This window comes from Bombus bifarius, unplaced genomic scaffold, assembly GCF_011952205.1.
Source record: "Bombus bifarius isolate JDL3187 unplaced genomic scaffold, Bbif_JDL3187 scf7180000008045, whole genome shotgun sequence".
Classification (NCBI taxonomy): Eukaryota; Metazoa; Arthropoda; class Insecta; order Hymenoptera; family Apidae; genus Bombus; species Bombus bifarius.
Window position 1 is genome coordinate 968,458 of NW_022884411.1, and position 27,105 is coordinate 995,562.

Genomic DNA, 27,105 nt, shown 5'->3' on the forward strand with positions numbered 1-27,105 from the left:
GCATTCGGCAATCTAACTGGCGCATACACTGCCACAGACGCACAACTATAAGTAGAAATACACTATAGTGATATCGGCAGTATTTTGCAAATATCTCGGAAACTAAAGTCGATCACCGGTTATATATAGAAAAAAGTTGTTCAAAATGTTGAACTTTACAATATATTTAGAAATCATCGGATCGAAGTAGGTTTTCTACAAATTCTCCTGCAAATTAATTTGTACATACTTTCTGTATTCCTACTTGTAAATTTAAAGTATCGTGAACACGTCTAAGTAGTTATATGTATTTGTTTTTTACGGATAATCGGATGTGTATACAAATACAGCAACTCTCTGCTTTGCCGACTACATATTTTTCACGTGGGCACATGTGGGTAGTAAAATTATATCAGAAGAGATGAACTAATCTAATGAATAACATGGTGAAGACAACGCTTTTAGGAACTGTATCTTTTATTGTATATGTTATCGTGAATAACTAAACAATCAAAGGTAGAAGATATTAATAAATTTCGAAACGGAGATGAAATTAGTGAATTTTTTTCGTGTTACCTTGGTGTGTTTTATCGTGTTTATTGAAATTTCTGGGCAAAATTTAAAAAATCCGACAGTTTTAATAACAATTTTAGTACGTAACAAAGCACATACATTACCATATTTCTTAACCTTCTTGGAACAACTGACTTATCCTAAAGAACGAATACATCTCTGGTAAGTATACATATATTCTAACCTTATTATTCCAGCAAAATTGTTAAACGACAATTGTAGAGATCATAATATATAATTACATAGATAAGGGGAGTAGAATTATATCTTTGATTAACCAAATGAGCAAAATTGAAAGTAAATGCAATTTTTTACAATACCAGAACAGTAATAAAGAATAATTTTTAGTTTCACAAAGAAATAAATGTATATTTATTATATTATCTTCGAGTATAAAGCATTTCAGTTAGATCAAATTTTAAATTAATGGGCAAATACTGCTTAATAGCAATAATGCGTTTGAATGTCATAAATATTTTTAATATCTTTTGATCACTTTATGTAAAATATGTTAATGCAGAAGCAATAACTGAAGTTGAAACATACCGATATATCATATTTAAATTCTTTTTAAATATTATAGATGCTTCACTTATTTAATATATATATATTTCTTAATACTTTTGAATTATTTTTAAGCTGTAACAACTAAGATTACATACTTTGTTTAAGGATATGTAGTGATAATAATATTGATAACTCAATCGAAATATTATCAACTTGGCTAAAAAATGAAAGGAGCAAGTATCATGGAGTTGAAATAAATTTTGATGAAAAATCGAACGGATTCGAGGACGAAAATGAAATTTCCCATTGGTCACCACAAAGATTTTTACATGTGATAAATTTACGCGAAGAGGCACTTCATGCTGGAAGAAATATTTGGGCAGATTTCATTTGGGTAAAAACTCATTTTTTCATTTTTATTAAATTTTGATAAGGTTTTACAATTTTCAATTATTGAGTAACGTTTTTAAAAAACTTATCTTTTTGATTGTCTAGTATGAATCTCTCTCTCTCTCTCCCTCTCTTTATATTCAATTTTAGATGCTCGATGCAGATGTTTTTCTAACAAACCCGAATACTCTTAACGAATTAATCTTGAAAAACGAAACTGCAGTTGCCCCGTTATTGAAGTCTGATGGCTTATATAGCAATTTTTGGGCTGGAATGACCAGTGATTTCTACTATTTACGAACAGAAAAGTATGAACCTATCTTATTTCGGGAAATAAAAGGATGTTTCAACGTGCCTATGATTCATAGCGCCGTCCTTATAGATTTAAGAAAACATATTTCGGACCTTTTAACATATGATCCAAAAAATTTGAATCAGTACAGCGGTCCTACCGACGACATTATAACTTTTGCCGTCGGTGCTAATAATTCTGGTAAACTAATGCTTCAGTTTTTATAAAATTTTCTCATTTTTGGGCGCTTTCCATAAGTAATCTTTTCTTCCTTCTATTTATACTAGATATACCATTATTTATTTGTAACGATAATATTTATGGCTTCATCATGGTTCCGTTGGAAGAAGAAGAAACGGTCACTGAAGATCTACAAAGATTGACCAATATTAAGACAGAAATATTATGTAAGTTAAACCAGTCGTGAAAAAGGAAACTGAATTATACCTTACATCGTGAAATTTTTATTTTTTCTCAGCTGACAATAATTACCTTCCATTGTCAATGCATCTCGAGCGATTTGTACAATATCCTACCGAGGATACGTTGCAAGTGGACAATATTTATATGATAAACCTTTTACGAAGACCAGAAAGACGCGAGCGAATGCACAAACTTTTTAAAGAACTTGGAATTCGAGTAGAAACACATGATGCTGTTGACGGTAGGTAAGTCGTGAACACGTTAGTAAATTTATATATTTGTATATTTCTTTCATTTTTATATTAGAATATTCTTGTTAATAATGATTTAAAGTCGTCGGTTTTCAATACCATTATAAATAACTTTATATTATAATTTACGCGTTTGTCTATTCAGGATATTAAACCAGTCTGTTATTGAGAAATTGGGAATAGAGATAATGGCAGGATACACTGATCCTTATCATAATCGGTAAGTTACAATGAAAAATAAGGTATTAAAAATACCTTGAAACTAATATAAACAATTAACGATAAGAAAAATAATTATAGACCAATGACTATGGGTGAAATTGGTTGTTTTTTAAGCCATTACAATATCTGGAATAAGGTAATTGCACATCAAATTTGTGTAATCATATTATTAGTACGCTAAAATTACATTAAACAATTGGAAAATTATATTAGGTAATAGAAAATGGCTTTAAAAGTATTATTGTCTTAGAAGATGATGTTCGTTTTGAACCGTTCTTCCGTCAAAAAGTAAATTACATTTTAAGAGAATTGGAAGACCTTCAATTTGAGTGGGATTTGGTGTACGTATTTAATATATAGAAAATTTCTTTAATACCAAACTTAATTATAAAATTTGATTTGATTAAATATGAAATTCTATTTTATTATATATTAGTTATCTGGGAAGAAAAAGATTAGCAGAAAGTGCTGAATCTTGGATCGATGGATCAAAATATTTGGTACATGCTGGTTACAGTTACTGGACATTAGGATATATTTTATCTACAAGTGGTGCAAAGAAACTAATAGAAGCAATGCCGTTAAAACAATTATTACCCGTCGATGAATATCTTCCTATATTATCTGATGTTCATCCTAGGTAAAAGGAGGGAAACTTAAAATATTTTCTCATGCTCCTTTCTTAAATAAGTCTTTTGTAATACTTTAATCATATTTTACTATTATTATTCTTTCTATATATAGGGATGATTGGAAAGTACATTATACAAAACGAAATTTAATATTACTTTCTGCAAATCCTTTATTAATTTATCCAACGCATTACACTGGTGAACAAGGATACATTAGCGATACAGAAAATTCTACGACTATATTTAACGACCAAAATATAAATAAATCGAAACGCGAAGATCTATGAATACCATAAACACTGCCATAAACAAATAGATATAAGAAATATTTAAGTAGCCTCTTCTGCTTTAGCAAAAGCATTTTTACTACATTGCATTTATACTACATTTGCATTTATACTGCAAGAATATTCTTTGTGCAGAAAGTGATACATATAATGTGTGAGATTCAAATAATATTTTGTATTTCTTTTTTATGTAATTTGTTTGTATTTATATATTGATACTACATATATGTTATAATACATAGTGTATATGTATATTTCAGTGTATGTATTCACACACACATTTTCTTTTTTTACATCCAATTCCTCTTTTTCCAGCAATAAATATTCTTCTTTATCTGCAATATTAAATAAGAATGGGCGATTCTTTCAATTGTATTACATTGCAATTTATCATTAATTGAATAAAATTATCATTATGTAACAATTAGCCATTCAATATAACCACTAATATTGAAAATATATGTCTATTTGATAAACATATGTACACACATTATACCATACATGTAAATATGCAGATCGCATGAACTCTATCCATTTGGAATATCTTTGTTGTTTCAAACAATAAGCAGAAATGTTTCTAATAAAAATCATAGAATTTCGAGGAATACATAATATGATAATCGCGGTTTCTTGACAAATGGATGCATAGAGGAGACACGAAGGTTATTTTTGTTTTTTTGCATGGAATCATATATTTTTTAATATGCTAGTCAATCCATCTCAAAATGCAATCCATCAAAAAGTATTAATCTATCTCGAAAAACTATTGGTTTAGTGATATTTTAATTTGTCATATTTAACACATGAGAGACAAGGAAAGGCATGGAAACTAATAGTTTTTCAACATATGTAAATAGGTTAGTAATTTTTTGTAGAAAACGCCGAGATTGGTCAGTTAACGTAATAAAAAACATATGATTCCATTTAAAAAAACAAAAATGACTTTTAACCTGTATGCATTATCACTTATCAAGAAACCGCTAACTACCATAATATTATGTATTCCTTTAAATCCTATGTAGACAGAATTCGTGGGTACATTGTATATACACGCATCAATATATCGTTTAAAATTTCTCTTGGGGTCAAGAGATGAAGTGTGCAGTGGTTAATTGTTCTTTATTTTATCCAACGGAAAAATCTTTTCGGAATTTCGTTATCTTCTTTTTTCTCATTTTCAAATTTTCTCTTTTTTCAGTTTCATTCTCTCTTACTCGTACCAACACCACATGATTACCCACCACGAGTCAGTTAACTATGTGCCTAAACCGCAGGCTTGCTATTACATATTACAATACGTAATAAATTCTTTAAAAAGACCGGTACGCCCGCCGAGAATCGAATCCAGAACCTTTTGGTAGTAACCAGCTAGACTGTGTACTTCGATACCAGTTCGCGTCGGATCAATATATAATACATTATTTCGTTAAGTATACAAGATATTTTGTTAATTATAATATTCGATTGTCTTTAAAAAACAAATTTAAAACAAGATATATTTAATAAACTTTACGATAAAATCGGTTATTTATAGATATTGTGATGATCTTCCCTATAAATTCCCATTTTTGACAATCTATCAAAGAAAATTTCGCTCAATGAACACGCCGCTTAAAGTGCACTTCTGCTTTATCTGTAAAGCGAGGTGTGGTTAATTGGAACGGATGAGTGTTCAGTTTGTATTGTAGAGAAGATATTTTTCTTTCGAATAAAAGCAAAAACAGAAACGAAAAGGGCACAATGCTTGGTCGTCTACCTGCATGTGTAATCGATGTGGGTACGGGGTATGTAATTTAAAAAATTAATCTCAACTAAAATAAATGAGCTGAAGCGTGACTTGATGACACATGTCATTCCACGTATTAAATAAATTATACTAAGAAAATGTAACATAATTAACTATTCCTTTTTCTGTCTTATCAATTGATAGTTAGTTGTTAGAAACACAGCTACTAATATTCCTTATTTACATTCAATAATAACAAGCTATAAATTTACATTAGTAAAGCACTATTTCTAACAAAATTTGAATTCAATATGTACATATATAGTAGTTAATGAAACAAACATGTACTAATAGTAGAGTAATTATATATTTTGTTTATTTATTCTATCAAAAAGAAAAAAATATTTTCTCATTATTATTTGTAACTTTACAGATATACAAAGCTAGGGTTTGCAGGCAATAAGGAACCTCAGCTTATAATTCCTTCTGCAATTGCTATTAAAGAAACTGCAAAGGTTGGAGATAATAATGCCAGAAGGGTTACTAAAGGAGTCGAAGATTTGGATGCTTATATTGGAGATGAAGCTTTTGAAGCTACTGGTTATTCTGTGAAAGTATGTAGATACATCAGTATGCGGTTATATTTTTATTAAAATACATATTTTTCAAATTACCTTATAATTTACGCTCAATTTTGCTTAGTATCCAGTTAGACATGGATTAGTGGAAGACTGGGATTTAATGGAAAAATTCCTACAGCAATGTATTTTCAAATATCTTAGGGCAGAACCTGAAGATCATTACTTTTTACTCACAGAACCACCATTAAATACTCCAGAAAATCGGGAATATACAGCAGAGATAATGTTTGAATCATTTAATGTGCCAGGTCTTTATATTGCTGTTCAAGCAGTATTAGCATTAGCTGCCTCTTGGACAGCTAAAACAATAGAGGATAGGACATTAACAGGTGTTGTTGTCGATAGTGGAGATGGCGTAACTCACGTAATACCAGTGGTATGTGTAAAAGAAGAAGAATATAAAATTATAAAATGAACATACAACATAAATTGTAACCTGTTGTAATTAACAAATTTATTTTGTCATTTAGGCAGAAGGTTTTGTTATAGGAAGTTGTATAAAGCATATTCCTATTGCCGGTCGTGATATTACATATTTCATTCAAAGTTTGTTACGAGAACGTGAAATCGGAATTCCACCTGAACAATCATTAGAAACAGCTAAAGCAATAAAAGAAAAATATTGCTATATATGCCCCGATATTTCAAAAGAATTTGCTAAATACGATAGTGACCCTACTAAAATAAAAAAATATGAAGGTGTCAATAGTATTACAAAGCAACCATTTGTAGTAGATGTTGGATATGAAAGGTTTCTTGGACCAGAGATATTCTTTCATCCTGAGGTATGTCCATTTAAATTTAAGCATATAAATTCAGTTATAGAACATGAAAGGTTTGTTACATGTACATTTTATTTTATTATCACATTTTTAGTTCTCTAATCCAGATTTCACGACACCACTAAGCGAAATCGTAGATGATGTAATTCAAAATTGTCCAATAGACGTTAGAAGACCATTATATAGTAATATTGTATTATCGGGTGGTTCTACGATGTTCAAGGACTTTGGCAGACGATTACAACGTGATATAAAACGAATTGTCGATGCACGTCTCAAACTTAGCGAAACATTAAGTGGAAGTCTAATTACGGTAATATGTATTTTTATATATTTCAATATGAAAAAAGAAGAAGAGTAACCTAATATTTATGTTTAATTTTATTTTAGCCAAAACCTATAGATGTTCATGTTATATCGCATCACAAACAACGTTGGGCAGTATGGTACGGAGGTGCGTTATTAGCTAGCGATCCAGAATTTTATACAGTTTGTCATACCAAAAAAGCTTATCAAGAATATGGACCTGGAATTTGTCGTTATAATCCCGTATTCCATAGTATGGTATAAAATAAATAAGAATGCAAGTGGAATTAAAAGGAATTACATTATTATGGACCAATGGTCCCTCTGAACGCTAAATGATGTATCAACAATTTAATGAATTTCTAATTTTTTATCTTAAATGATGATGTACTTGATTAGATGGAATGGGTGTTTTTATTACATAATTGCTAACTGAAATAATTACAGAGGAACGCCCAGTATTGCACTAGTAAACGCACACAAAAGTTTTTATGCTCATTAATTATTACAATAATATATGACGATATTTATATGTAATAAAGATACAGGGAAAATCTCTCAAAAAGATGAAGGTAACACTGCATTAGAAACAATGACTAGGAATAGTTAATAAAAATGATAATACAAAATAATTGTATAGATCTGTACATAACATAAGACAACTTGAAAATAATAATTCTTTTTTAATGAATTACATTCACAGAGTATGTGCTTTACATTATCCTATATATAATCAGCTTATGTATCAACAAAATATAAATGATAATTGACAAATAACACTTTGATACAAGTATTTCAACAATATAATTTATTTATTAATATATGTGTATATATACGTATGTATATGTGTATGTGTATGTATATATATATATATATTTATTCTTTTTTTATTGTTTAAAACTTTTGTAGTGTTCATTACTAAATATTATATATATTACCTGCCATGAAATGTATGTTATTTTTATAAAAATAGCTGTTGTTTGAAAAATATTTATACACATATTAACTTCACTTTTATGTTATTTAATTGGAAGCAAACTTCCTGTACTCTGACTTGTTATTCCATGATATAATCAGTAATCAATAGTTGAAATCAATTTTATGTTTCTTCATCATTATCATAGCTAAAAATTTTACATAACATTATATATTGTAATAATTATCCGCTTATATTAATTTAAACATTATTACTGTTGTTGTTGATGTTGTTGTTGTTGTTATTACTTCTATTACTATCACCATTACTAAAACTGATACTATTAGATACTTACGATAAATTTGTATTTTCAAGAACTTCCGCAACATCTCTACTAATATCTCTGGATAAATATGAAAGAAAGAGAGATAAAAAACCGGCATTATTTCTGTTTGATCTTGTACTTGTGGCAGGTCGTTTGTAAATATCAATACTATCCACAGGTGGTAGAGGATCATGCGAAAGAATGGAACCATCAATTTGTACCTAGTATTTCATACAAGAATGTAGTACAGATGAAAAAATTTGAAAATTATAACATAAAAGTGCTTATACCTCATGAAAGTTCACATTGATATTTCTTATATCAGACAATATAATATATCGCAAAATATTCTTTGGTAATCTCCCTTGGTAACGTTTTCTTCGTTTTACCTCACAATACTTTACGTAATCATCTTGTGAATTAACACGACTTAGTACAGTGTGTACATTTTCACGTAGCCACGGTAAAAGATCTACATCTTTCCATAGGCGAAAGTTACGATCGACATATAAATTTTGTAGCTTCTCTAGAGGTGGTGAAGTTGAAATTGCTGCTTTAGTGTTAAAGAAATCATAGGATCGTATCTGCAAAACAATTTCGTATAATAGGTTCTAATTTTTCTTTAATTTCATATAAAAATTTATTGAAACATTTGCTCATCACTATAACATGAAAATACCATTTCATCAGGTTGTATCCCACATTTTTCTAGTAACTGCATCAAAACACCCGGGAACATTATTAAAGCATTTTGTAATAGTTCGTTAGCAATACTTGTGTTGCCTAAATGAAAATGGGCTAAAGCTAAACTGTATGCTATATTTGGCAACTGTGTTAGGTTTCTTGTACTATCCCAAAGATTGCAAAATTCTATAAACCATTCGTATTCCTTTGCTCTTAAAGCATAGAAATCAAGACAAAGAACCACGGCTAATGGATCACCTTCTGGATCAAGTGACAAAAGTAATTTACAAAACTCCAAGCTTGTTCTGGAATATAAATAAATTTGAAGAAAATTAAAGAAAGCGTTATTAGAGGTTTAAAGAAGTTCTGTTTTTTTACCTGTAACATGCACGTCCACCAACAAAATTAATATGTTTAAATAAAGTTATAAATAAAGCACGATTTTGTTGTTTCCTGTAATCTAGTCTGCAAAGAGCAGTTGTATAATTAAACAGTGGGTGAAAAGCACATTCTAAGCAGTACAAAGCTCGTTCCGTCAATTGTGCAGCCATTGCTAAATCATCATTGTGTTTACACAGTTCGGCTAATTGTAATAATGCATCTACGTGATAAGAATGCATGTTGATTATACTCTAAAAGAAGACATGAAAATTTGATTTATTTCAAGTACTTTTTATGTATTCATAATAAATATAGTATTTAAATTGAAACATAACATACAAGGATATTTTCATGATTTGAGCTTTCAACAGCTTCTAAAAATTTTAATTGTACTTGTCTGTATGATGGACTGTGGTCATACACAAAGTATTGAACATTATTGGTTGTTTGTATAGTATGATCCAAAGACATTGAAAGGCCAAATTTATTAATTGGTGGCCAATTATCTCTAGCAGAAACCAACCAAGTTTTCTTTAAATGGCCCACACGTCCTCTATTTCTCCTATTGCTGTTGAAAGTAACTATTTATGATACGAGGTCTAATTACACTATTTATCTTATATCTATTTACATAACACACGTTTCATTAAAAACATACATTTGTTCTGCTTGCACTGTTTTCCTACCAAAAATTCTCTTAAGTTCATTATACGGATTTAAGTGCTTATGTTGCACTAAAAAAATATTTTCTTTAGACTTTTGTTGGCTCCACTGAAAATTATCTGTACTTTGAGAGCTACAACCTGGAAGTGGTTCCCCAAGTAATTTATTCACTTCCCTCACTGTTCTTTCAATTTCATCTATATTTTCTTCTTTTGATTCAACAATTTGGGCTTTACAACCTTCTAATTTTCTTCGTCTTTTCTTTTTTTTCTTACGCTTAGCTTCATCAACACTATTTTCATCCGCTGCTTGTTCTTCTTTATTTTCTTCCTCATTAATTTCAGAATTTTGATTCAACTAAAAGAAAGGAAAATAAATTTCATAGTAACATTAAGTAATATAATAAATATCCAAAAAATTAGGAAAAAATTTGATTACATTATCATTTAAATGATAATGATACAAAATGGAAGTGCTAAACAGAAAGATACTTATTAAAGTATTTGGACACATACTACATCAAAGAAGTTGAATGTCTTTGGTTTAACGTTGCCAATTATCGAGTTTTCCATCTCACTCTCATTTTCACTACCCTTCTCGAATAATACATCACTCCCATATACTTTTTTCATATACCGTGTAGACATTTTGAATAGAATTAATTTTTAACCTAAAAGTAGACAAATCGAGGTAAAAGCTGTTCAGATTAAATCAGAAATTCTGTGAATCTTAAGAATCAAGTAAATCGTGATTGTTAATTCCCCCTTGCCTGCCAAAAGTTCTCGTTACAATCTGAACTTGTCCTGACTTCTCACTTATCAATTTTTCCCTTCAAGTATAAGCATAACTGCTATAAATGTATAAAAATGAATTCATTACCATTACTGCAAGATTGTTAGACGCGTCACGTTATGAGTCACGTTACGTTCATGATAGTTCTAAACTCACTACAATCGCTAACAAGTTCTGCCAACAGTCGTGTGATTTTAAAAGTTGCTGAATTGTCAGATAAAAGTCGAAAATTGAAAATGACATATGCGTGGTCATTTTGTATTGGTCTTTATTAGCCACGTGTGTGCATACATATTTATTAAAAATTTGTTCATTACTAATAGTATGAAATTTTGTATCATTCAGTTGACAGATCAAAAAATATTTTACCGTTTTAATATGTGATATTAAATTTCCTCAACTTTGAGACAATATGTCCTTTACCAGAAGGTGACGCCACAAAAAATCATAAATACCAGACGTTTGTGTGTAATTAATTTTTTTCCAGTACCAAAATGAATTTAAAGAAAGTTAAAAGTAGATTAAAAGACGAAAAGCTAGATCTTAGTTTATGTGACCTTAAAGAAGTGCCTATTCGAGAAATTGTACGTTCAAAAACTTATACATACATATTTTACCTAATCTAACAAATGCCAGATAAATTATTAAATTTCATTTATATGTTTTATTTGATAACTTTAAATCGTTTTACGCTGTAAAACGTACATCACTGTATACATTAAACTAAAGTATTAAAATGTGTGTCTTATATTTCTCAGGCAACTATTAAAAAAGCAACACATTTGGATTTATCAAATAATCTTTTAACTTCTTTATCTGTAAGTTTTTTAATTTTGTTACTTTCACTTAGTGTAATATTACTTTTTAAAGTAATTTTATTAATAATTTATTTCAGAGTACTTTTGTTGACCTTAAACAAATAGTCATACTAGATCTTAGTAGAAACATGTTGACAGAAATCCCTGAAAATTTTGGAGAACTGAAGCGACTGAAACATTTAGATCTTTATGCAAATCAAGTAAATCAAAGCTATTACATCATAAATTTTTTAAATAAATCTAGATCATGTAAATAATAAGAGATTTGAGGCTTTCACAGCCTGAATTGTCACACTTGAGACTGTTCCATATATATTGTTTGAAGCTTTTGAATAAAAGCAGTGACAAAAGAAATTTCTTTCTCTAAAACTCAGTTTCAGTTTTTAGACCCTGGAGAAACTAATTGCAATGCTATCAAAACATTGGAAAGAAATTCCTTTAGGACATGGTTTTTATCTGAAAGACTGGAACAGTGTTAAACTGTGTTACAACAATGTTAAGCATGTAAATAATAGTAGAATGATCTTACAGATAAGCAGATTACCACTTAGTTTAAGCGAATTAAAAAGTTTAAGATGGTTAGATTTAAAGGAAAATCCTTTAACTCCTGCTGTGGCTAGTGTTGCTGGTCCTTGTAGTAATTTGAGTGAATGCCAAGCTTGTGCTCGTAACATTGTCACTTATTTGTCAAGTGTGAAACTTACTATCGAAGAAGAAAAATTACGGAGATTAAATGCCATTACAGGTAATGTTCAAAATTAAAATATACCAGTCTCTTAAAATAGCTCCTACATATTAGACGCTATTAACACATTTATTTATAGCAGATATGGAAACAGGTACTGTTCCAACAAAAAAAGGAGGGAGGAAAAAGAAGAAGAAGATATTGGATAAGAATAATAAGCAAAATTTAGATGAAAATGGATCTAATCAATCGAGCGAGGTATCACTAATAGATGAAGACAAAATAGAACCTCTGATAATCACGCACAATAGAAACCAAGCTGATAAAACACATGAAACTAAAGGTAACGTACCAAGATGTGTTGTACCGAACAATTTAGAAATGCAAATAGTATTTTATAATATTTTGATTGATGTTCTAGGAAATGCACATCGATTTTTTATGTCCATGATCTCATGGCTTTTTTTGTTTGGTTTAGCACTCACATTGATGATTGTGATTCTTCCATTGTATTCGAAACAGTCAGAATTGTTTATAGAGTACATAGAATCTAAGACAGGTATACATTTAAAAGCATTTCAGAAATATAGTACCGATGTATTTGACTCTTTTATACAAGCAGTGATTAATATTTGCGATAATTTATACCATGCATATGAGAAAAATTTTAAAACAGAGATGGACATTCCAGCGAATAAATAAGCGTTTTATAAGATAAAACGATACGATCAAATGTATTGGGCATAATTACTTTTTGAAGTACAACTTATAAATAACGAATGAAATCTATCATCGTTGAAACTTATAAATTCGATCGTGTATCCGAATATTTACGGTACGTCATATTAGGATTACATATGCAAGTTAAAGAATGTTATTTATTTTAAAAAATAAAAGATTCTTATTAATACAGATATATTGAAATATACTACTTACTTTTAAATATACTAACGTATTATTTCTTTGGTCATATATTTGAATACGTGAACTGCGAATACACGTTTCTTTTCGAATTATTATTTATGCTACACATATTTTGTGAGATTTGTTTTATTTAATAATATCGACGATGTTGTCCTAGAGGGTGCTTTGCCAAGAGAGTTTTCCATTCTACTAATCAATTTTTGAAAGGTATTCATTCTCGAAGTATTGTGTTGTTCGCCAAAGTCATCCGATGAATCCTCTGTCTCGTTTAAAACTCGGCTATTCGTTTCGGTAACCGTTGAATCAACCGTTTTTGATCTTTTCCCGCTAACAAATCGATTCCACGCCTTTTTTTCGGGACTGATTTGAGATCTTGTTGCGTTTTCGTTATCTCTGTTATGTAGAACTTCCTTTTGTCGTGCCGTGAATTCTGCGAGTATAGCAACGTCGTCATACAAATCGTCAACTTGTTGATCAACAGGAAGACATCTAGGATAATGCGATTCGGGTCGTGGCATTTTATAATGCTCGTTATCTTCGAATGATTGCTGCGAGACGTCTAAGTTCTCGCAGAAAGCAGGCCGATCAGCATCCGTGCGAACGAGATTGTGAAAGAGATTTGATTTCTTTGTAATTTGCTGTAAATTCATTGAACATGTCTTTAAAAATAATGCTATCGAAGCAAGCGACACTAAAGGAAAAAAAATAAAACGGAAAGATTAAGAGATAGAAAATTCTTACTTGATGTGATTTATCGCGATACGCGACGTCATCATAAAATTCATCCGCATCGGTTACATTTTCGATTATCGGTGGTTTCACATAGATCGGCCTGGGAGGAGGTGGACAAGTATACTCTGATTGTTCTTCCTCGAAACGGTTAATTTCTTGCTCAACATTTATCAACTCAGATACGTCATCGTAGTAACTCGATGATTCGTGATTGTTTGCCAATGACAATGAAAGTTGCGAGAGCGGCGCCGGCGGCTGCGATGGAGAGGTCGCAGTTTTATGCTTCGTCTTTTTCTCAATTTTTCTCGGAGATTCCTTTTTACTTCTCACTCTGTCCAAAAACGATTTCTTTTGCGGTGACTTTGCCGATTCCTCCACTTTCTCCGTTGTTCGAACCTTGATCGATTTTGAGTTGCGAATTACAGTCTATATACGGAAGATGATGTAATTGTGAAATGCATACATAAATATAATATAAAAATGTAGATGATAGAGTAAGAAAAAAGAAAGAACGAGTAACAGAGCAGGCAAGAATAAAAAAACGTATAAAGAAATAAATGTGTGCAAAATATACTATAATCACCTCGCCGTGATCGTACGATAGAAATTTACTTTGTTCATCTACAACTTTATCTTTCAACGCTGCAATGTTATCGATGGTATCGTCATACGTTAATTCGTTTCGCGAGCCAATTGATTTTTTCGTAACAATTTCGAAATTTCCTTTTTTCCCTTTTTCATCAGATTCATGTTTGTTTTTGACGTTTGCGTATTGTATCGTCTCTCTAAAATCTTCGATCTTATGGTAAATATCGTCTTCCTCTTCGTCAGGAAGTTCGTAAGACGAATGTTGAGGGGACGGTATCGGTAATTTTCGGGAGATTCGAGCTGGTAACGGAGGAGGAGTTGAGGAATGTGGGCGAGAAGAAATAGAAACAATAGCTTCGGAAGGGCCAGTGGCAGGCGAAGGAATAGAAATATTGGCCGATTCGTGAGAATCATCCAGTCCTCTTCCTTCATTAGTATCTTCATTGGATCGATCAACGATTGGATCGGTCGAAGATTTATCGGGAAGCTCTTGCCTGCAACTCGAGTCTTCTTGGTCATTCGGTTGCTTGGTAGCACCATTTGCGACGATGTTCGTGTCCATTTGTTTTGTTGTCTCTTTATAATCATTCTTCTCGCCTCCTAATTCACAAATTTTCGTTACCCATTGTTCCATATCCTTCCGAGTTTTTGCAGAAAACTGAAATAACGTTGAACTTTACATTCAATTTATTAACCTTTTCATTTATTTCCATTTCTATATCTATAGTATATTTTATGAGAAATATTTGAGTACCTGGAAAGTTCTATTACCAGGACGGAAAATCTCAAAAGTAGATTCGCTTCGACGTTGGTCTCGAGGAATCGCATTTGGAGCAGCTCGTGCCATGTAGCCCTGAATTGGCAAAATCGTGCACGGTCGATTGTCACGATCGTTTCCGTAAATTAATAGATGCAATCCAACCAAACCTATCGCATTTGCATAGAAATTGCTCCGTTATATGCAGTGTTTTGATCACATCGATATCGATCATCGAGAGAATTCAACTTACCAACCCAACAAGCTCGATATTGTTCGAAAACGAACAATTTCTTTCCTTCCTTCCTATAAAGAGGGCCACACATCTTACATTTACTTTTCGTTTCCGTTGCTGAGAAATTCGCGTAAATGTCCATCAGCGTATTTTCAACCTCTTCTCCTTTATTTTGAATATTATCGATCGTTTCATGAGTCGAGAGTACAATAGTATTATTCGTCGATTCGACACCCTGAAAGGTCTCGTAATAATCTTGTTGTTGCTGTGGCTTTTGCATCTCATGGTATTCCTCTGCTCCTACGTATTCTTGAAGCTCGGTTTCCGTTTTCAGTGTAGCTGCCATCAAACCTTTCGATCCGGTTGCGTTCATATTTAAATACGGTTCTGGAGATGCCGGTCTTCCGATTCTCTCTATTACGAACATCGTTAGCGTATCTTTCGAACGTACCAATAGATTGTCTCGAATGTTCTCTAATTTCAATGGGAGTTTTACATCGTGGAGACATTCCAAAAATTGCACTACATCTATCGTGAATAAATATACGTATGTAGTTTCATGTCGATCCGGTCGATGTTGATTAAAACGATTACAGTAATAAATATATATATATATATATATATATATATATATATATACATAATATATATGTGACGTCTGTTAACATTTCATTTACCTCGAAGAATAGCAGTAAGCTCCGCGTTGAGCCCCATCGTAATTTCGTTCCTTATTCGATTTTCCTCTCTTTCTCGATCGTTGATCTCTCGGATAAAAAAATATGTTTCCTAGCAACGATTTCGCGTCGATCCTTTCAGTATATGTAATAGTTATCGAACCATCACTCCTACTGAAATTCATCAGGAAATGTGGTTAAATAAGATAAGCGATAAGAAAGGAAGAATGAATAATAATTTTGTGTCATGTTCAACGGAATTTGCTTTCATTAATTATGATTTCGAGTTTGACACTTTTGTAGCATAGGACTTCTGATCGATTCGATCTGATTCGATATGATTTGCCGTACCTTCTCCCTTTTAAAGGATTAGTGACGTTAATCCCAATGTCATTGATCGAGCAAACGAACCAACATCGTTTAATGACGTTCTTAAACATTTACGTTTGTTCTAACATTCGAATAAAATACAAATGATAAGCAAATCCTGAGTCGTGGTTATCGTATGACGGAATCGATGGTCAAACAATCTCACCTGTAAGTTCTTTGCTGTGTCTACTGCCGTATCTTAAATCGTTTCAAATCGTCGTATCGAGGAACGGTTGATATTTATCTGATTTTGCTTCATTTTTCGCGATAAACATTACGCAGATTCTCTTAAGTTTTCTCACTTGTGCTGCTCGACTCGATCGCTATTATCAATCGACAACTTTATTGCCCAAACGAAATCTTTTTAAAGAGTATCTTCTGGACGCAGAAAATGTACAATTACCTCTCGATGTAAGCTCGTTAAGATTCAACGAGCTGAACTGCACGTGGGAGCAACCGAAGGCGGCTCCCGCAAAGACTGTCTCGTTGACTGTCGCTGTCGTTCGTTAACGCTACTCGCTGGAATCCTTCCTCCCTCTCTTTCTTTTACTCTCGTTCTGTCATACATATATACATACAATGTTCCTCTGAACGATTGACTCACTCTATTTCAACCGTTCCCTTTGCTGTAATAACCTTCTGTCTCCGTCACGTTTTATTCTCCTTGCTTCATGCTTTCCTTTTCTCGATCGTGACTTGACGCAGCGCGATATGTTTTAATTGATCATTCCAATTGGCGGAGTAAGAAAACCAGTGAGAAACAAACATAGCCACTCGCATAGCATACTCTACGACGTGTTCTTTTTTTTCTCTATGAATTTCGACCAATTTCGTGACGTAAAATGCTTCGATTCGATATTACTTTATTTTACTGATAAATCTAGAACCAGTACAAAAAAGGGTATAGAGGAAAAATTTGATTCCATTTTTAATGAGTTTCCCAAGGTGCTTTGCCGCGCGTTTTTTCCAATGGTTTCACGTAAAGATCCGTTGCGATTTCTGACATCTCCGGGTACGGGTCGGCTTTAGCTTGTTCCATTTCCTTGTCCACTGCTTTGTACGTGCTTTTCCTAATTTCCTAATGCACAGGGAGTGGGTTGGGATCAAGCGAGAGTGAAAAGAAGAGGAAGGGGTAACGGACGGAAGGTGAGGCGGACACGCGCGTGCGGTCTTACAAGAATTTCCGCTTCGGTTTTCACACCATTCTCCACGAGCAGTTTGGTCAATAACTCGATAGGATCTCGTTCAGCTTGTATTTTCTTCACTTCGTCTCTGGTACGATAAGAGGTGCCAGGATCGCTCATGCTGTGACCAAAGTATCGATAGGTGACCATCTCAAGAAGAATCGGACCGTTCCTAAGAGCGTAGTCTCTAGCAAATTTCACAGCTTCGCGAACATCCATCACTCTCATGCCATCTACCTGAAATAAGAAAAACACGCGAAAGAAACGAACGCGTTGCTCTTCTTTGTTCTCCACTCTTCCTTACCTTCACCCCTGGAATTAGATCTCCTCGCGTGTAGAAGTTGGTGTTAGCCGAATGCCTCTGCACTACCGTTCCCATCGCGTACTTATTATTTTCGCATACAAATACCACCGGCAGATTCCATAATTTCGACATGTTATATGCTTCGTAGATTTGACCCTGAGACGCAGCACCATCCCCATAAAATGCCCAAGCAACTCCACCCGTGCCATTGTATTTTTGAGCGAATCCCAACCCAGCGCCAACCGGTATCTATCAAGTAGAAGCTAATTTGCCGATCAAGAAGGACAAGTGTTACACTTCTCTACCTGACCGCCGACGATCCCGTCGCCTCCGAAAAATTGATTCCCGTACATGTGCATAGATCCACCTTTTCCTTTCGAAATTCCAGTCCTACGACCCATCAGCTCCGCGAATATTTCTCGTGCCGATACACCGAATACCACTGCGAAACCATGACATCGGTAAGCTGTGATCAAACTGTCCTTTTCCATTATCGACATCTTTGTACCAACGGCTACTGCTTCCTGCGCAAATACATAGTTCTCTTTTTTACAGATGGTTCCTCTCTTTCCTCTCTTTCGCTCTCTTCTCCTTTTTTTTTCTGTTATCGTCGCTCTAGCGATGACGCGACGTCCGGTTAATTCGGCTAATCGTAAATTCTACCTGACCAGAATATAAATGAAGGAAACCGTTGATCAAGCGCAATCTATATAATTCCGCCGCCTTGTTTTCCATTCGTCTGATGTAGATCATCGTTTTCAACGCGTAAGTTGCTTCTTCCTCGTTCATTGTCATTTTCTCCGAGGGTCCGCTCTCCAAACGATACAATTCATATTTCTAAGCAACACAAGAAAAGCACGTGTTCGTTCCATTGTTGTCTGAACCGGTGTCTAAATGAAGATCTTTCTTATCGGTTAAAAAAAAAAAAAACGAATAATTATTAAAAAAGACGCAACAACAAAAGGATCAACTCGAAAGTATTACCGCCATTTTTATACAATTTTTGCAGATCGAATCGGAGCTGCTATTTGCCAACTAACCAAACCCCAATCAGGGCACAGAAATTCACCTGAATTCCAGGCGATTTTACTTTTACTTTCATCTATTACTTTGGATTCCCTTGAACAATCCGTAATATTGTCAATATTCCAATGTTTTCAACAAAGACGTGGTCTGTCAAGAAATATTGACAATATTGTATTGACAATACATATCGATTCGTCTTCTAATTGAGAACATTGAAATATTGACAATATATATTGATAGCCTGACGGCACCTTTATACTATATTATGTACTATACTATATATATGTATATTACGTAATATATGGATATGTATTTCGTAAGTTTTCTTTTAATCGTTTGTATGCATGTGCATTATTTGACGAATAAAATCAAACGAATGTTATTGTCTTAGGTGAAGTGGAAAACGAGGAGCCCCCAGTAATTCCATCAAATCATCCTAATTGCTGTCTCGTTATTGGCGTTATTCAAGAGTATAGAAACTGCAAATTGCGATTTTTTACCGTTTCCGACACCACATTTTTAGTTACGTTTCTTCGTTGAGAAAAAAAGAGATATCGAAGATTCAGACGACTTCTCAATAATCTCAAGAGATACATTCTTCTTCTATTTAGCTACCATTTAGTTATAACGTCTCGTTGTTTCATATGCCGAAGGTTTAATTCGAGATTCATTATTTTTGTCGTTCATCGATTTGCATTAAGATTGCCGTCCGACGTTTCCTGTGTTAAACATCGATGAAAGTTTCAAGCGATGATTTCGTAATTTTCTCAAACATTAATCAAAATTGCAATTTTCGTATCATCGTAAATATCGTTCTACGGATCGAAGAAGATTGGAAACAAATGCGAAACGTAATTGTAACTTTTTCTTTTATTGGTAGTTCTTCTGTTTCAGTTTCATTTTTCCAAACAGGTTACTTTCGAAATCACATTTGCAACACCTTTTCAGCCGTATTCGACGCTAGAAGACGATTCACTGGTGGCAATTTCCTTAACTCGCATCCAAACGTACAAATGCATAGTTCATATATCCACATTTACATCCTTCAATTCCATTCCCATAGATTCCATAAATACCATGGATCTCATAGCAACCAACATTACATATAATTGTACGTATAAATTATACGCTAACAGGCTCTCAATGAAAACGAAACTCTGTTTGCTGTCAACTTTCTCTCCTTTCTCGTTATTCGTATAACAGCACGCCACACGCTATTCTTCTAACTTCTTTTATTTCCATACTGCGAAATTTTCCATTTGATTTGTCATATTCAGAATATCTAAAGAGATTATCGTCACCGATAAATATGTATAATATGCGGAACCATTACTGCGACTTTATTAAACTTTCAATACTACGAATAATTGATTTATTTTGTATGTTTGACCGCAACCGGTGTGCTTTGAACATTTCGTGTTGGATATTTTCGTACAATCTTGATTTTAAATAGCTAGAAATTCGAAAAAAGATCAGGAACGATATATCTTCGAGCGAACAACGTCTCGAACATGTGTAAGCGTCCCGGTAATTATCTTAAACGATATCAAAGAGCGAGCTGTACACATTGGATGGTGATCCGACAGGATGTAATAGACGAGACGTCTTCCTCGATGCCCAGTATCGGTGGCCTGTCTTTGATCGCGTCTGCTTCTTCGCTTCCTCGTAATTCTCGCTATCGATGGAATCCTCCAGACGAATAAGACGCGCCGCTCTAGCAACAATCGGTGACCTCAAAATCGACGAAGTAGCATGGCTCCATTCCTCGCTATATGTCGATAAGTATAAAACAATTTAATGAGAATGACAAAGACATTTAGGTGATTCACGAAAAGAAAAAGAAATCGATCTAAAGAAGAAGAAATCGAATTAACGAGATGAGAATTACCGGGGCAGAGATTCGATGTTGAGCGAGTTAGTCAATGTGGACGAAGATCTCTTTTGCTTCGGCTCTGTATGCAACGTGGACGCTTTGAATTCGGATCGCGGTGAAAAGATCGAGCGTATCGCTTCTAATTCCTGGATGTTTCAAAATAGCGATCATATGTATTGTAATGTAAAATTACAAGTACTTATATTAATACTTATAATAGTTAGCTACCTTTTTCCGTGACGAAGTTGCGTATAGAGGTGTGTTCGAAGGATTCGCACTATTCTTTTGCTTTCGCCACGTTTTAACGTCCAACTTTGCATTTTCGTATACCTGTAGATATATGGACGTACAATATCGGTTAAAGTATCGGCTAACGATAAAATCAGGATGTGAAATTGCGTATTAAGCAAAAAGAGTCAACGGAAGATGAGTGGCTGTACATTTAAATAAATTAAGCATATTGAAAAATTGAAATTTCGCTTTCTACCAATACGCGATTACCACTGCAAACTCGTGCGTGGTTAAAACGCGAACGTAAACGTTTCTGTTTCTATCCATCATCGTGAATGGAGCATGCTTCCTCTACCTGCAATCCAGTCGCTTCCTCCCAACTGGCGCATCGTTTGTGCCGTGGACAAATCTGATTTTCTTGTACGCTTTTCGATAACGAGGAGTACGTATGTGCCATTATACGCTCGATCTCTACCTACAAGTAGAGAAGAGAAACCAAGAGCGCGTGAAGTATTCTTCCAATTCAAATGTTAAGAAGTTCATACGCACAGTTGATTGTATACGTATATTTGTTGCGATGGAGATTCTCGAAATGAAAAGGAAGATATAGTAAGATAGAGTAGTCGAGTTAAAAATATTTAAAAAGGCGAAACCAACCTTGACACGCTTTGCTCGTTTTTGTGCGCCTGTTTGCAAGGATTGCCGAATCGACTGATCGATGACGGACTCCTGCTTCGATCGCTGTTGCGCTTTCGGATCGCCGAACAAACCCTTCGATTCTGCTACTTTGATCATAAACAGCGAGTCGAATTGCACCATTTCTTTTCGTTTTATTACCACGAGAAAGCATCCTGGATTTAACATATCACTAACGTTCTCTCCGTAAATATCGTCTATGCTGCTCACTTCGAAGAGATCGCTGTCTGGGATCTTATATTTTAAGAAAAATCTTTCAACGAGCTTATGAAAGGAAGCGCGGATAGAACCTATCGTACTGCTATATTACATCAAGGTAAACCTTACGGTAATGTTCGCGGACAGTGTCGAGGTATGATCGTCTTTTCGCAATTCCTCATCCATCTTGACCAATTTCGATGATTCCTTCGGCGCTTTCCTCTGCGATAAATAACGAAGCACGTTATAACCGATACGAACTAGCAAGCTAAAAGCAATGAGTTTATGTATATCTTACCGGATGTTCGCGAATGTACTTCTCCATGGCCATCCGATTAACGCAGTCTACCACCTGCCGAACCATCTCCGTTGTCTCTGAAGGTAAAATCGTGTGCACTTCGTATACGACGAATTGTACATTCGGCCTGGTCAAAGTATATTTCAAAGTGGACATTTGATCGGTCAAGAAAGTACGCCACTGTTCATGATCGTTATAATTCTTTTCGTCCTCGCAATTGTTATCCTGTCGTTCGTAGTTGTCGTCAATGTCGTCGTGAAGGCTGTTAGTATGGCCATCCGTTAACGATTCGAGAAGATCCACGTCTCCACCTCGTGCCACTGCAAGATCGACGATATCTCTGACCCCTGTGTAGGTACACGATGGCACCGCTAACACTACGGTGGCCCTCTCTGATTCGCTCGTCGTCAGATGAGACGCGTACCTAAGGAAATATAAATCATTCGTGTCTTAAAACGTTTCGTTTAACAGATCCAATACGAAGTTTTATACATCGACGAAACGCGTGTATTTGAGTCATGTCTGCACTGAACGAGGCGCGTTCGTCGCCACGTTGCATATATTCGTGCGACGGGTATACTTCCGTGGGGGCCCCATTGCCAACGTATGGTGACGCTCTTCTTGTTCGAGTTAACACGTTCGTCGCCCAGCGTGTTTCGGCTATGTTTCCTGCGGGGCCCAAATCCGACCGTGGCTTCCTCAATATTCGAACTCGATGAAATTCTATTTATAATTTTTTTTCTAAAATTCACTACTTCGTCATCACTACTCTCCTCACTTTCAAATATATCTTCACACTGTTTACTGAACATTTTAAGGATGAAAAAATCACTGATGTACGTCTCACAAGTATGCTTCTCGACTAAATCAAAGATCTGAGATATCTGCCATGAGATCCTTCGGAATACTCTAGCTGGAAAGTTTATCGCTTTCTCCATTTCAGAACTAAATATATTTGTCGGAGATGAAAGAACATCGGGATTTCCCATCTGGAATGTTGGGAAAAGACCCAATACCCTAGTCCAGACTTTTACCATAGCTACACTTAAGTAATAAAAATAAGAAATAGTTTTAATGTTCCAATCTGGCCTTATGACGATGGGTTCGGGCTCGAAGTGACATAGCGGGTCACTGGACGTAGCCACGGTCGGATTTGGGCCCCGAAGGAAACATAGCCGAAACACGCTGGGCGACGAACGTGTTAACTCAAAAATATCGAGTCTACGAATGAATAAAAAGATACTTTTAATAAAACTCATACTCAATAAAAAGAAATTGGAAAGATACTTTTCGGAGAAGACGCGACACCGTTGCAAGGTGATGCCGAGGTTTTTCAGGTAAGTCTCGTACTCGCAACGACGATCGCCAGCTCCAAAGGCCAGGAGTTTACCAGCGTGCTCGATATCGGCCAAAAGACCAGCCAGATATCCAGTGTGTCGAGGCGCGAGGGAATGCGTTAAAATGACCGGGCCGTAGACTCGACCGACGCGAATCGCCTGTACCAACGCTGCCGCGCCAATACACAATGATCTTTCCTGTTCATTCGAACGAGCCATCGTTAAAGTTAAAGCATCTTCTTGGTTTCTCGGCTACCTACCAGAAATACGAAACGGTGATCACGAACGATACTGGAAACAGCCAGCATTTCCCGCATGCTTTCGTGTAAATGAACCATCTTCGGACAAATAGGATCGAACGCATACTCATTCTCTTCAAGTTCTACCTTCGCCCCTTTTCTTTCGCAATACGTCAATTTCAGTTTCGACATTTCCTCCAGGAATTCTATCTTGTTGACGATTTTCATGCTGTTTATCCATCCGGAAGCGATCCTAGCTTGTACACCCCAAGCGACGCCTTCGATGACGCGCAATCGGCTCGGCAACAATTCATCTTTCAGATTTGGAATATAACAGTAATAATAAATACATACATAGACGCTGTTTTCTTTAGCTAGATACTCATTGTCAGTCTCTACCAAAGTTCTATCACGTCGGAGGAAAAATATTCACCGAGGTTGAGGGCAGAGCCGCGGATCCGTAGCCTGGAAATACTTGCCGCGAGGCGAGTCTTCACATTCAGAAGAGCGTTCTCGACATCCGCTAAGCCAGCAGCCTGATACGTACAATTTCAACGTGTCGAATACATTTTCAATACACGCGTACATATGCAGGGGTGGAGATCGGTAACAGAGAGACAAGTAGAGTAAAAGATGAAAAAGCGCGGGAGAATGAAACGAAGCAAAAGGAGAAAAAAGAAATCCTACCTCAAAGATCTTCTCGCGTTCTTCGAAATTGGCGGTCTCGAACTGTGGCTTCGCAAATTTTCTTCCTTGTAAATCGTACAGCAACAACCAAACGATCTTTTCTCGATCCTTGATCGCGTTATTGTGCTGCCAAAATCCTATATCCTCCAAGGCACGAACGAATATCTTTTTGTCTAAATTATACGAAAGAACAGAAAATTATGGAATGCGACGAGAGAAAAATTCGAACGTGAAATTCGTAATCGGATGAGAACGCGTGGACTCGTTCCTCGACTTACATCTGAGAACGTCGTAGACAAGTCCAAACACACGACGCATCTCGGCCTCGTCCGAGTACATAGGAGAAGGCTGCACTTTCCGAAGAACTTTCGCGGCTAACAGAATATCGTTAACGCGCCAACCTGGTTGAACGCATGATTCTATCATCGAACCGCTGATCCTATCGACGCTCATCAACGATCCTCCCTTCGATTCTTCGCTTCCATATTTTCTAGGCTTAACCATCGTCAAACTGTGTCCATGCTTCTTTGGCTCCCATTCCCAATCGTTCTTCTTTCGATTCCTTTCCGCTTCCAACTTCGTTTCCACTTCCGTCCCCAATCCGGTTTCTTCGACCCTTCGGTTTCATTACTACTTATGTATACACCATTCCCTTATTGTCATTGAATTAGGTTCACGACAGGGTTTCGCGAAACGCGTCTTACTTACTTCTCCATTATTTGTAGTTTTCGTTTGTTTGTACTTTTGTACAAAGATCAAAACGTACTATCGACATGGTCCGATTAATTCGAATCTCTCTACAGTTTCAGCCATACGGAACGAACATGAGCGTGTCAAGATTAATGGTTAAAAAGGAAAATCAAGTCGGATGCGCACAGTCCAAAATTAAATCGACAAAATATAGAAACAGATCGATCGATATTGAACGAATTCAGGTTGGAAAAGAAAAGCGACATTCGTATCGTTATTTGAATTTGCAAAGCGCAGGTTACGTATCTAAGGCCATAAAATAATTAACAACTATTTATAAGTAGAAGCAACCTCTTCGAGTAGGAGTAACTGATCGATGTGCACGCGTTTTTGACGATCCTTTTCAAGTGAAAACTCATTCGTAAACTCATCGTTTACGGCCATAAAGATAGCTTCATTACCTTCTTTTTACAAAATCGACGTCGCATTCTCTTTGCAGTTCAACCAGTCGATAATAGACTCGGTAACGCCAGTCTTCGTTGCTCGGTAAAATCAGGTCTTCTAAGTTTTCGTTAAATTCATCGTTGCGAAGTTGACCGTAATTTTCTTTCCAACTTGCCAATAAGATACGAAAGATCTTAGAGTATTCCTCGAACATGTTCCTTTTGCGAGAACAGATGTTTAGCTTTAAACAACCGTCTAATTTCGCATCTTCATCGTCCTCTTTATTATTCATACTGTACGAGTCTCTCGTCTTCGTTAGAAATGATCTTTTCCTTTTAACGAGAAAATGTAAACGATGAAAATTAATTTACTTTTTTATGCGAAATATCCCTGCTTTCTTAAGTCTTGGCAGTCTCAAACTGTAATACTTAGAAGTAAAAGGTAAATATGTAATGTGTGACGAATTAAAAAAAGGACCAAGAGTTTAGAGGAAAAAGATGTAGAAATAGTTAGCAAAGAGGGAGAAGGAATAATAATGAGAATAATAAAAGAGAATAAAACATACATAAAGTAATATAACACAATTGAGAGATTGAAAAATAGAAATAAAGATAATAATAATAACGTCAATTAACTTACCGGAAGATGGAAAAAATATAAGGCGAAAAAGAGCAGAAAACGCAGGTTAAGTGTAGAACGAGAGATATGGTATGGCGGGCACGCGGTCGAATACCACAGGCCTTAAAGAGGAGAACAAAGAAAGTACAAGAACGTCCCGCGCCGCAACGTCGCGTGATTCGGTAATATCTTTCTCGATATCGCGTCTATCAGTTTACATGAGTATAAACGAAAATCGCAATTCGCAATGAGCCGATCACGATAAGTCGACCTCCTCGGCAATTCTTCTCAGCCTGTTTCGTGTCTCTTCCGTGCATCACCCCATTTATTCCGTACATTCTCTATCAAATATCCATGTATACTTAGATATATACTATATACGTGTATGTACATATATGTTTGTAGATAACCGAATGGATAACTGGAGCGTCGCACAACATGTCACAAACAGACCAATAAATGTCAAAACGGTACGTACTTGTTGGTACGAACTTGAACCTATCCTTGCAGATTTCTAGAACGATAATCATAAAGGTGAAATTTGCTAATCATTACGAAAAGAGAGGAAGAAAAAACGGAGAAGGAGGAAAGGAAGATAGCAAGAAAGAAAGAAAGAAAGAAAGAAAGAAAGAAAGCAAGCAACGAAATGAACGGAAGAAAATATTTTTACTTATTATCTTAATCCATTTAGAATATGAAAAATGGATTAGGTTTGATTGTAAACTT

At 34.8% G+C, this 27,105-nt stretch overlaps 7 protein-coding genes across 17 annotated transcripts; 3 read left to right on the forward strand and 4 right to left on the reverse strand.

Annotated features, from left to right (window-relative positions):
- The first annotated feature begins 291 nt into the window (after positions 1-291).
- On the forward strand, positions 292-3,805 carry LOC117207706 (glycosyltransferase 25 family member). The gene is made up of 10 exons (XM_033448138.1): positions 292-714; positions 1,225-1,453; positions 1,600-1,942; positions 2,029-2,148; positions 2,220-2,409; positions 2,561-2,635; positions 2,716-2,773; positions 2,851-2,978; positions 3,074-3,277; positions 3,382-3,805. Exons 1-10 carry the CDS (start codon positions 527-529, stop codon positions 3,554-3,556), a joined length of 1,710 nt encoding a protein of 569 aa, XP_033304029.1. The 5' UTR covers positions 292-526; the 3' UTR covers positions 3,557-3,805.
- A 1,251-nt stretch (positions 3,806-5,056) lies between these two features.
- Positions 5,057-7,707, forward strand: LOC117207707 (actin-related protein 3). Its single transcript, XM_033448139.1, has 6 exons — positions 5,057-5,340; positions 5,716-5,896; positions 5,985-6,299; positions 6,394-6,708; positions 6,800-7,018; positions 7,096-7,707. The coding sequence occupies exons 1-6, from the start codon at positions 5,297-5,299 to the stop codon at positions 7,273-7,275; spliced, it is 1,254 nt and encodes a 417-aa protein (XP_033304030.1). The 5' UTR covers positions 5,057-5,296; the 3' UTR covers positions 7,276-7,707.
- Positions 7,708-7,940: 233 nt separating this feature from the next.
- On the reverse strand, positions 7,941-10,928 carry LOC117207711 (transcription factor 25). 2 transcript variants are annotated; one of them, XM_033448153.1, is made up of 9 exons: positions 10,860-10,928; positions 10,496-10,650; positions 9,976-10,337; positions 9,657-9,885; positions 9,315-9,568; positions 8,932-9,241; positions 8,543-8,836; positions 8,283-8,473; positions 7,941-8,135 (listed from the first exon to the last, which is right to left on the reverse strand). In XM_033448153.1, the coding sequence occupies exons 2-9, from the start codon at positions 10,625-10,627 to the stop codon at positions 8,111-8,113; spliced, it is 1,797 nt and encodes a 598-aa protein (XP_033304044.1). In that variant the 5' UTR covers positions 10,628-10,650; positions 10,860-10,928; the 3' UTR covers positions 7,941-8,110. The 2 variants fall into 2 exon arrangements, with proteins under 2 accessions (XP_033304044.1, XP_033304043.1); XM_033448152.1 differs by lacking the exon at positions 10,860-10,928 and adding an exon at positions 10,750-10,853.
- Positions 10,929-10,979: 51 nt separating this feature from the next.
- On the forward strand, positions 10,980-13,218 carry LOC117207712 (leucine-rich repeat-containing protein 59). Of its 2 annotated transcripts, none has more exons than XM_033448154.1 (6): positions 10,980-11,356; positions 11,531-11,590; positions 11,668-11,790; positions 12,122-12,335; positions 12,418-12,618; positions 12,697-13,218. In XM_033448154.1, exons 1-6 carry the CDS (start codon positions 11,267-11,269, stop codon positions 12,975-12,977), a joined length of 969 nt encoding a protein of 322 aa, XP_033304045.1. In that variant the 5' UTR covers positions 10,980-11,266; the 3' UTR covers positions 12,978-13,218. The 2 variants fall into 2 exon arrangements, with proteins under 2 accessions (XP_033304045.1, XP_033304046.1); XM_033448155.1 differs by having other exon boundaries at positions 12,430-12,618.
- LOC117207710 lies at positions 13,177-17,603 on the reverse strand. 7 transcript variants are annotated; one of them, XM_033448147.1, is made up of 8 exons: positions 16,958-17,602; positions 16,721-16,877; positions 16,189-16,273; positions 15,530-16,039; positions 15,274-15,446; positions 14,515-15,177; positions 13,941-14,357; positions 13,301-13,858 (listed from the first exon to the last, which is right to left on the reverse strand). In XM_033448147.1, exons 3-8 carry the CDS (start codon positions 16,223-16,225, stop codon positions 13,301-13,303), a joined length of 2,358 nt encoding a protein of 785 aa, XP_033304038.1. In that variant the 5' UTR covers positions 16,226-16,273; positions 16,721-16,877; positions 16,958-17,602. The 7 variants fall into 7 exon arrangements, with proteins under 7 accessions (XP_033304042.1, XP_033304039.1, XP_033304038.1 ...); XM_033448151.1 differs by having other exon boundaries at positions 13,177-13,858; positions 13,941-14,327; positions 16,721-17,603; XM_033448148.1 differs by having other exon boundaries at positions 13,177-13,858; positions 16,721-17,602.
- On the reverse strand, positions 17,483-18,837 carry LOC117207668 (pyruvate dehydrogenase E1 component subunit alpha-1, mitochondrial-like). Its single transcript, XM_033448072.1, has 5 exons — positions 18,706-18,837; positions 18,348-18,566; positions 18,043-18,291; positions 17,730-17,975; positions 17,483-17,632 (listed from the first exon to the last, which is right to left on the reverse strand). Exons 1-5 carry the CDS (start codon positions 18,835-18,837, stop codon positions 17,483-17,485), a joined length of 996 nt encoding a protein of 331 aa, XP_033303963.1.
- A 1,083-nt stretch (positions 18,838-19,920) lies between these two features.
- LOC117207709 lies at positions 19,921-26,978 on the reverse strand. 3 transcript variants are annotated; one of them, XM_033448140.1, is made up of 14 exons: positions 26,401-26,978; positions 25,779-26,093; positions 24,906-25,243; positions 24,628-24,800; positions 24,374-24,476; positions 23,962-24,254; positions 23,652-23,899; positions 22,365-22,788; positions 22,196-22,288; positions 21,830-22,102; positions 21,528-21,647; positions 21,170-21,271; positions 20,957-21,087; positions 20,605-20,836 (listed from the first exon to the last, which is right to left on the reverse strand). In XM_033448140.1, exons 2-14 carry the CDS (start codon positions 26,051-26,053, stop codon positions 20,605-20,607), a joined length of 2,805 nt encoding a protein of 934 aa, XP_033304031.1. In that variant the 5' UTR covers positions 26,054-26,093; positions 26,401-26,978. The 3 variants fall into 3 exon arrangements, with proteins under 3 accessions (XP_033304032.1, XP_033304033.1, XP_033304031.1); XM_033448141.1 differs by lacking the exon at positions 26,401-26,978 and having other exon boundaries at positions 19,921-20,836; positions 25,779-26,053; XM_033448142.1 differs by lacking the exons at positions 25,779-26,093; positions 26,401-26,978 and adding an exon at positions 25,336-25,727 and having other exon boundaries at positions 19,921-20,836.
- Positions 26,979-27,105: the final 127 nt, after the last annotated feature.

Coding starts and splice junctions, on each gene's coding strand:
- LOC117207707 (XM_033448139.1), top strand. CDS start 5,297: ATGCTTGGTCGTCTACCTGCATGTGTAATCGATGTGGGTACGGG. Junction 5,897..5,984: donor CTACTGGTTATTCTGTGAAA/GTATGTAGATAC, acceptor AATTTTGCTTAG/TATCCAGTTAGACATGGATT. Junction 6,709..6,799: donor AGATATTCTTTCATCCTGAG/GTATGTCCATTT, acceptor TCACATTTTTAG/TTCTCTAATCCAGATTTCAC.
- LOC117207712 (XM_033448154.1), top strand. CDS start 11,267: ATGAATTTAAAGAAAGTTAAAAGTAGATTAAAAGACGAAAAGCTAGAT. Junction 11,357..11,530: donor AAGTGCCTATTCGAGAAATT/GTACGTTCAAAA, acceptor TATATTTCTCAG/GCAACTATTAAAAAAGCAAC. Junction 12,336..12,417: donor GAGATTAAATGCCATTACAG/GTAATGTTCAAA, acceptor TATTTATAGCAG/ATATGGAAACAGGTACTGTT.
- LOC117207711 (XM_033448153.1), bottom strand. CDS start 10,627: ATGTCTACACGGTATATGAAAAAAGTATATGGGAGTGATGTATTATTC. Junction 9,886..9,975: donor ACAGTGCAAGCAGAACAAAT/GTATGTTTTTAA, acceptor TACTTTCAACAG/CAATAGGAGAAATAGAGGAC. Junction 9,569..9,656: donor CAAATCATGAAAATATCCTT/GTATGTTATGTT, acceptor GTCTTCTTTTAG/AGTATAATCAACATGCATTC.
- LOC117207668 (XM_033448072.1), bottom strand. CDS start 18,837: ATGACAATGAACGAGGAAGAAGCAACTTACGCGTTGAAAACGATGATC. Junction 18,292..18,347: donor ACGGGATCGTCGGCGGTCAG/GTAGAGAAGTGT, acceptor TCTACTTGATAG/ATACCGGTTGGCGCTGGGTT. Junction 17,633..17,729: donor AAACCGAAGCGGAAATTCTT/GTAAGACCGCAC, acceptor CCTGTGCATTAG/GAAATTAGGAAAAGCACGTA.
- LOC117207709 (XM_033448141.1), bottom strand. CDS start 26,053: ATGAATAATAAAGAGGACGATGAAGATGCGAAATTAGACGGTTGTTTA. Junction 22,789..23,651: donor TGTCGCGTCTTCTCCGAAAA/GTATCTTTCCAA, acceptor ATATTTCCTTAG/GTACGCGTCTCATCTGACGA. Junction 21,648..21,829: donor AACGAGCAAAGCGTGTCAAG/GTTGGTTTCGCC, acceptor CTCTACTTGTAG/GTAGAGATCGAGCGTATAAT.
- LOC117207710 (XM_033448148.1), bottom strand. CDS start 16,225: ATGGGGCTCAACGCGGAGCTTACTGCTATTCTTCGAG. Junction 15,447..15,529: donor ATATCGAGCTTGTTGGGTTG/GTAAGTTGAATT, acceptor CAAATGCGATAG/GTTTGGTTGGATTGCATCTA. Junction 13,859..13,940: donor ATCGCGATAAATCACATCAA/GTAAGAATTTTC, acceptor TTATTTTTAAAG/ACATGTTCAATGAATTTACA.
- LOC117207706 (XM_033448138.1), top strand. CDS start 527: ATGAAATTAGTGAATTTTTTTCGTGTTACCTTGGTGTGTTTTATCGTG. Junction 1,943..2,028: donor CGTCGGTGCTAATAATTCTG/GTAAACTAATGC, acceptor TATTTATACTAG/ATATACCATTATTTATTTGT. Junction 2,979..3,073: donor CAATTTGAGTGGGATTTGGT/GTACGTATTTAA, acceptor ATTATATATTAG/TTATCTGGGAAGAAAAAGAT.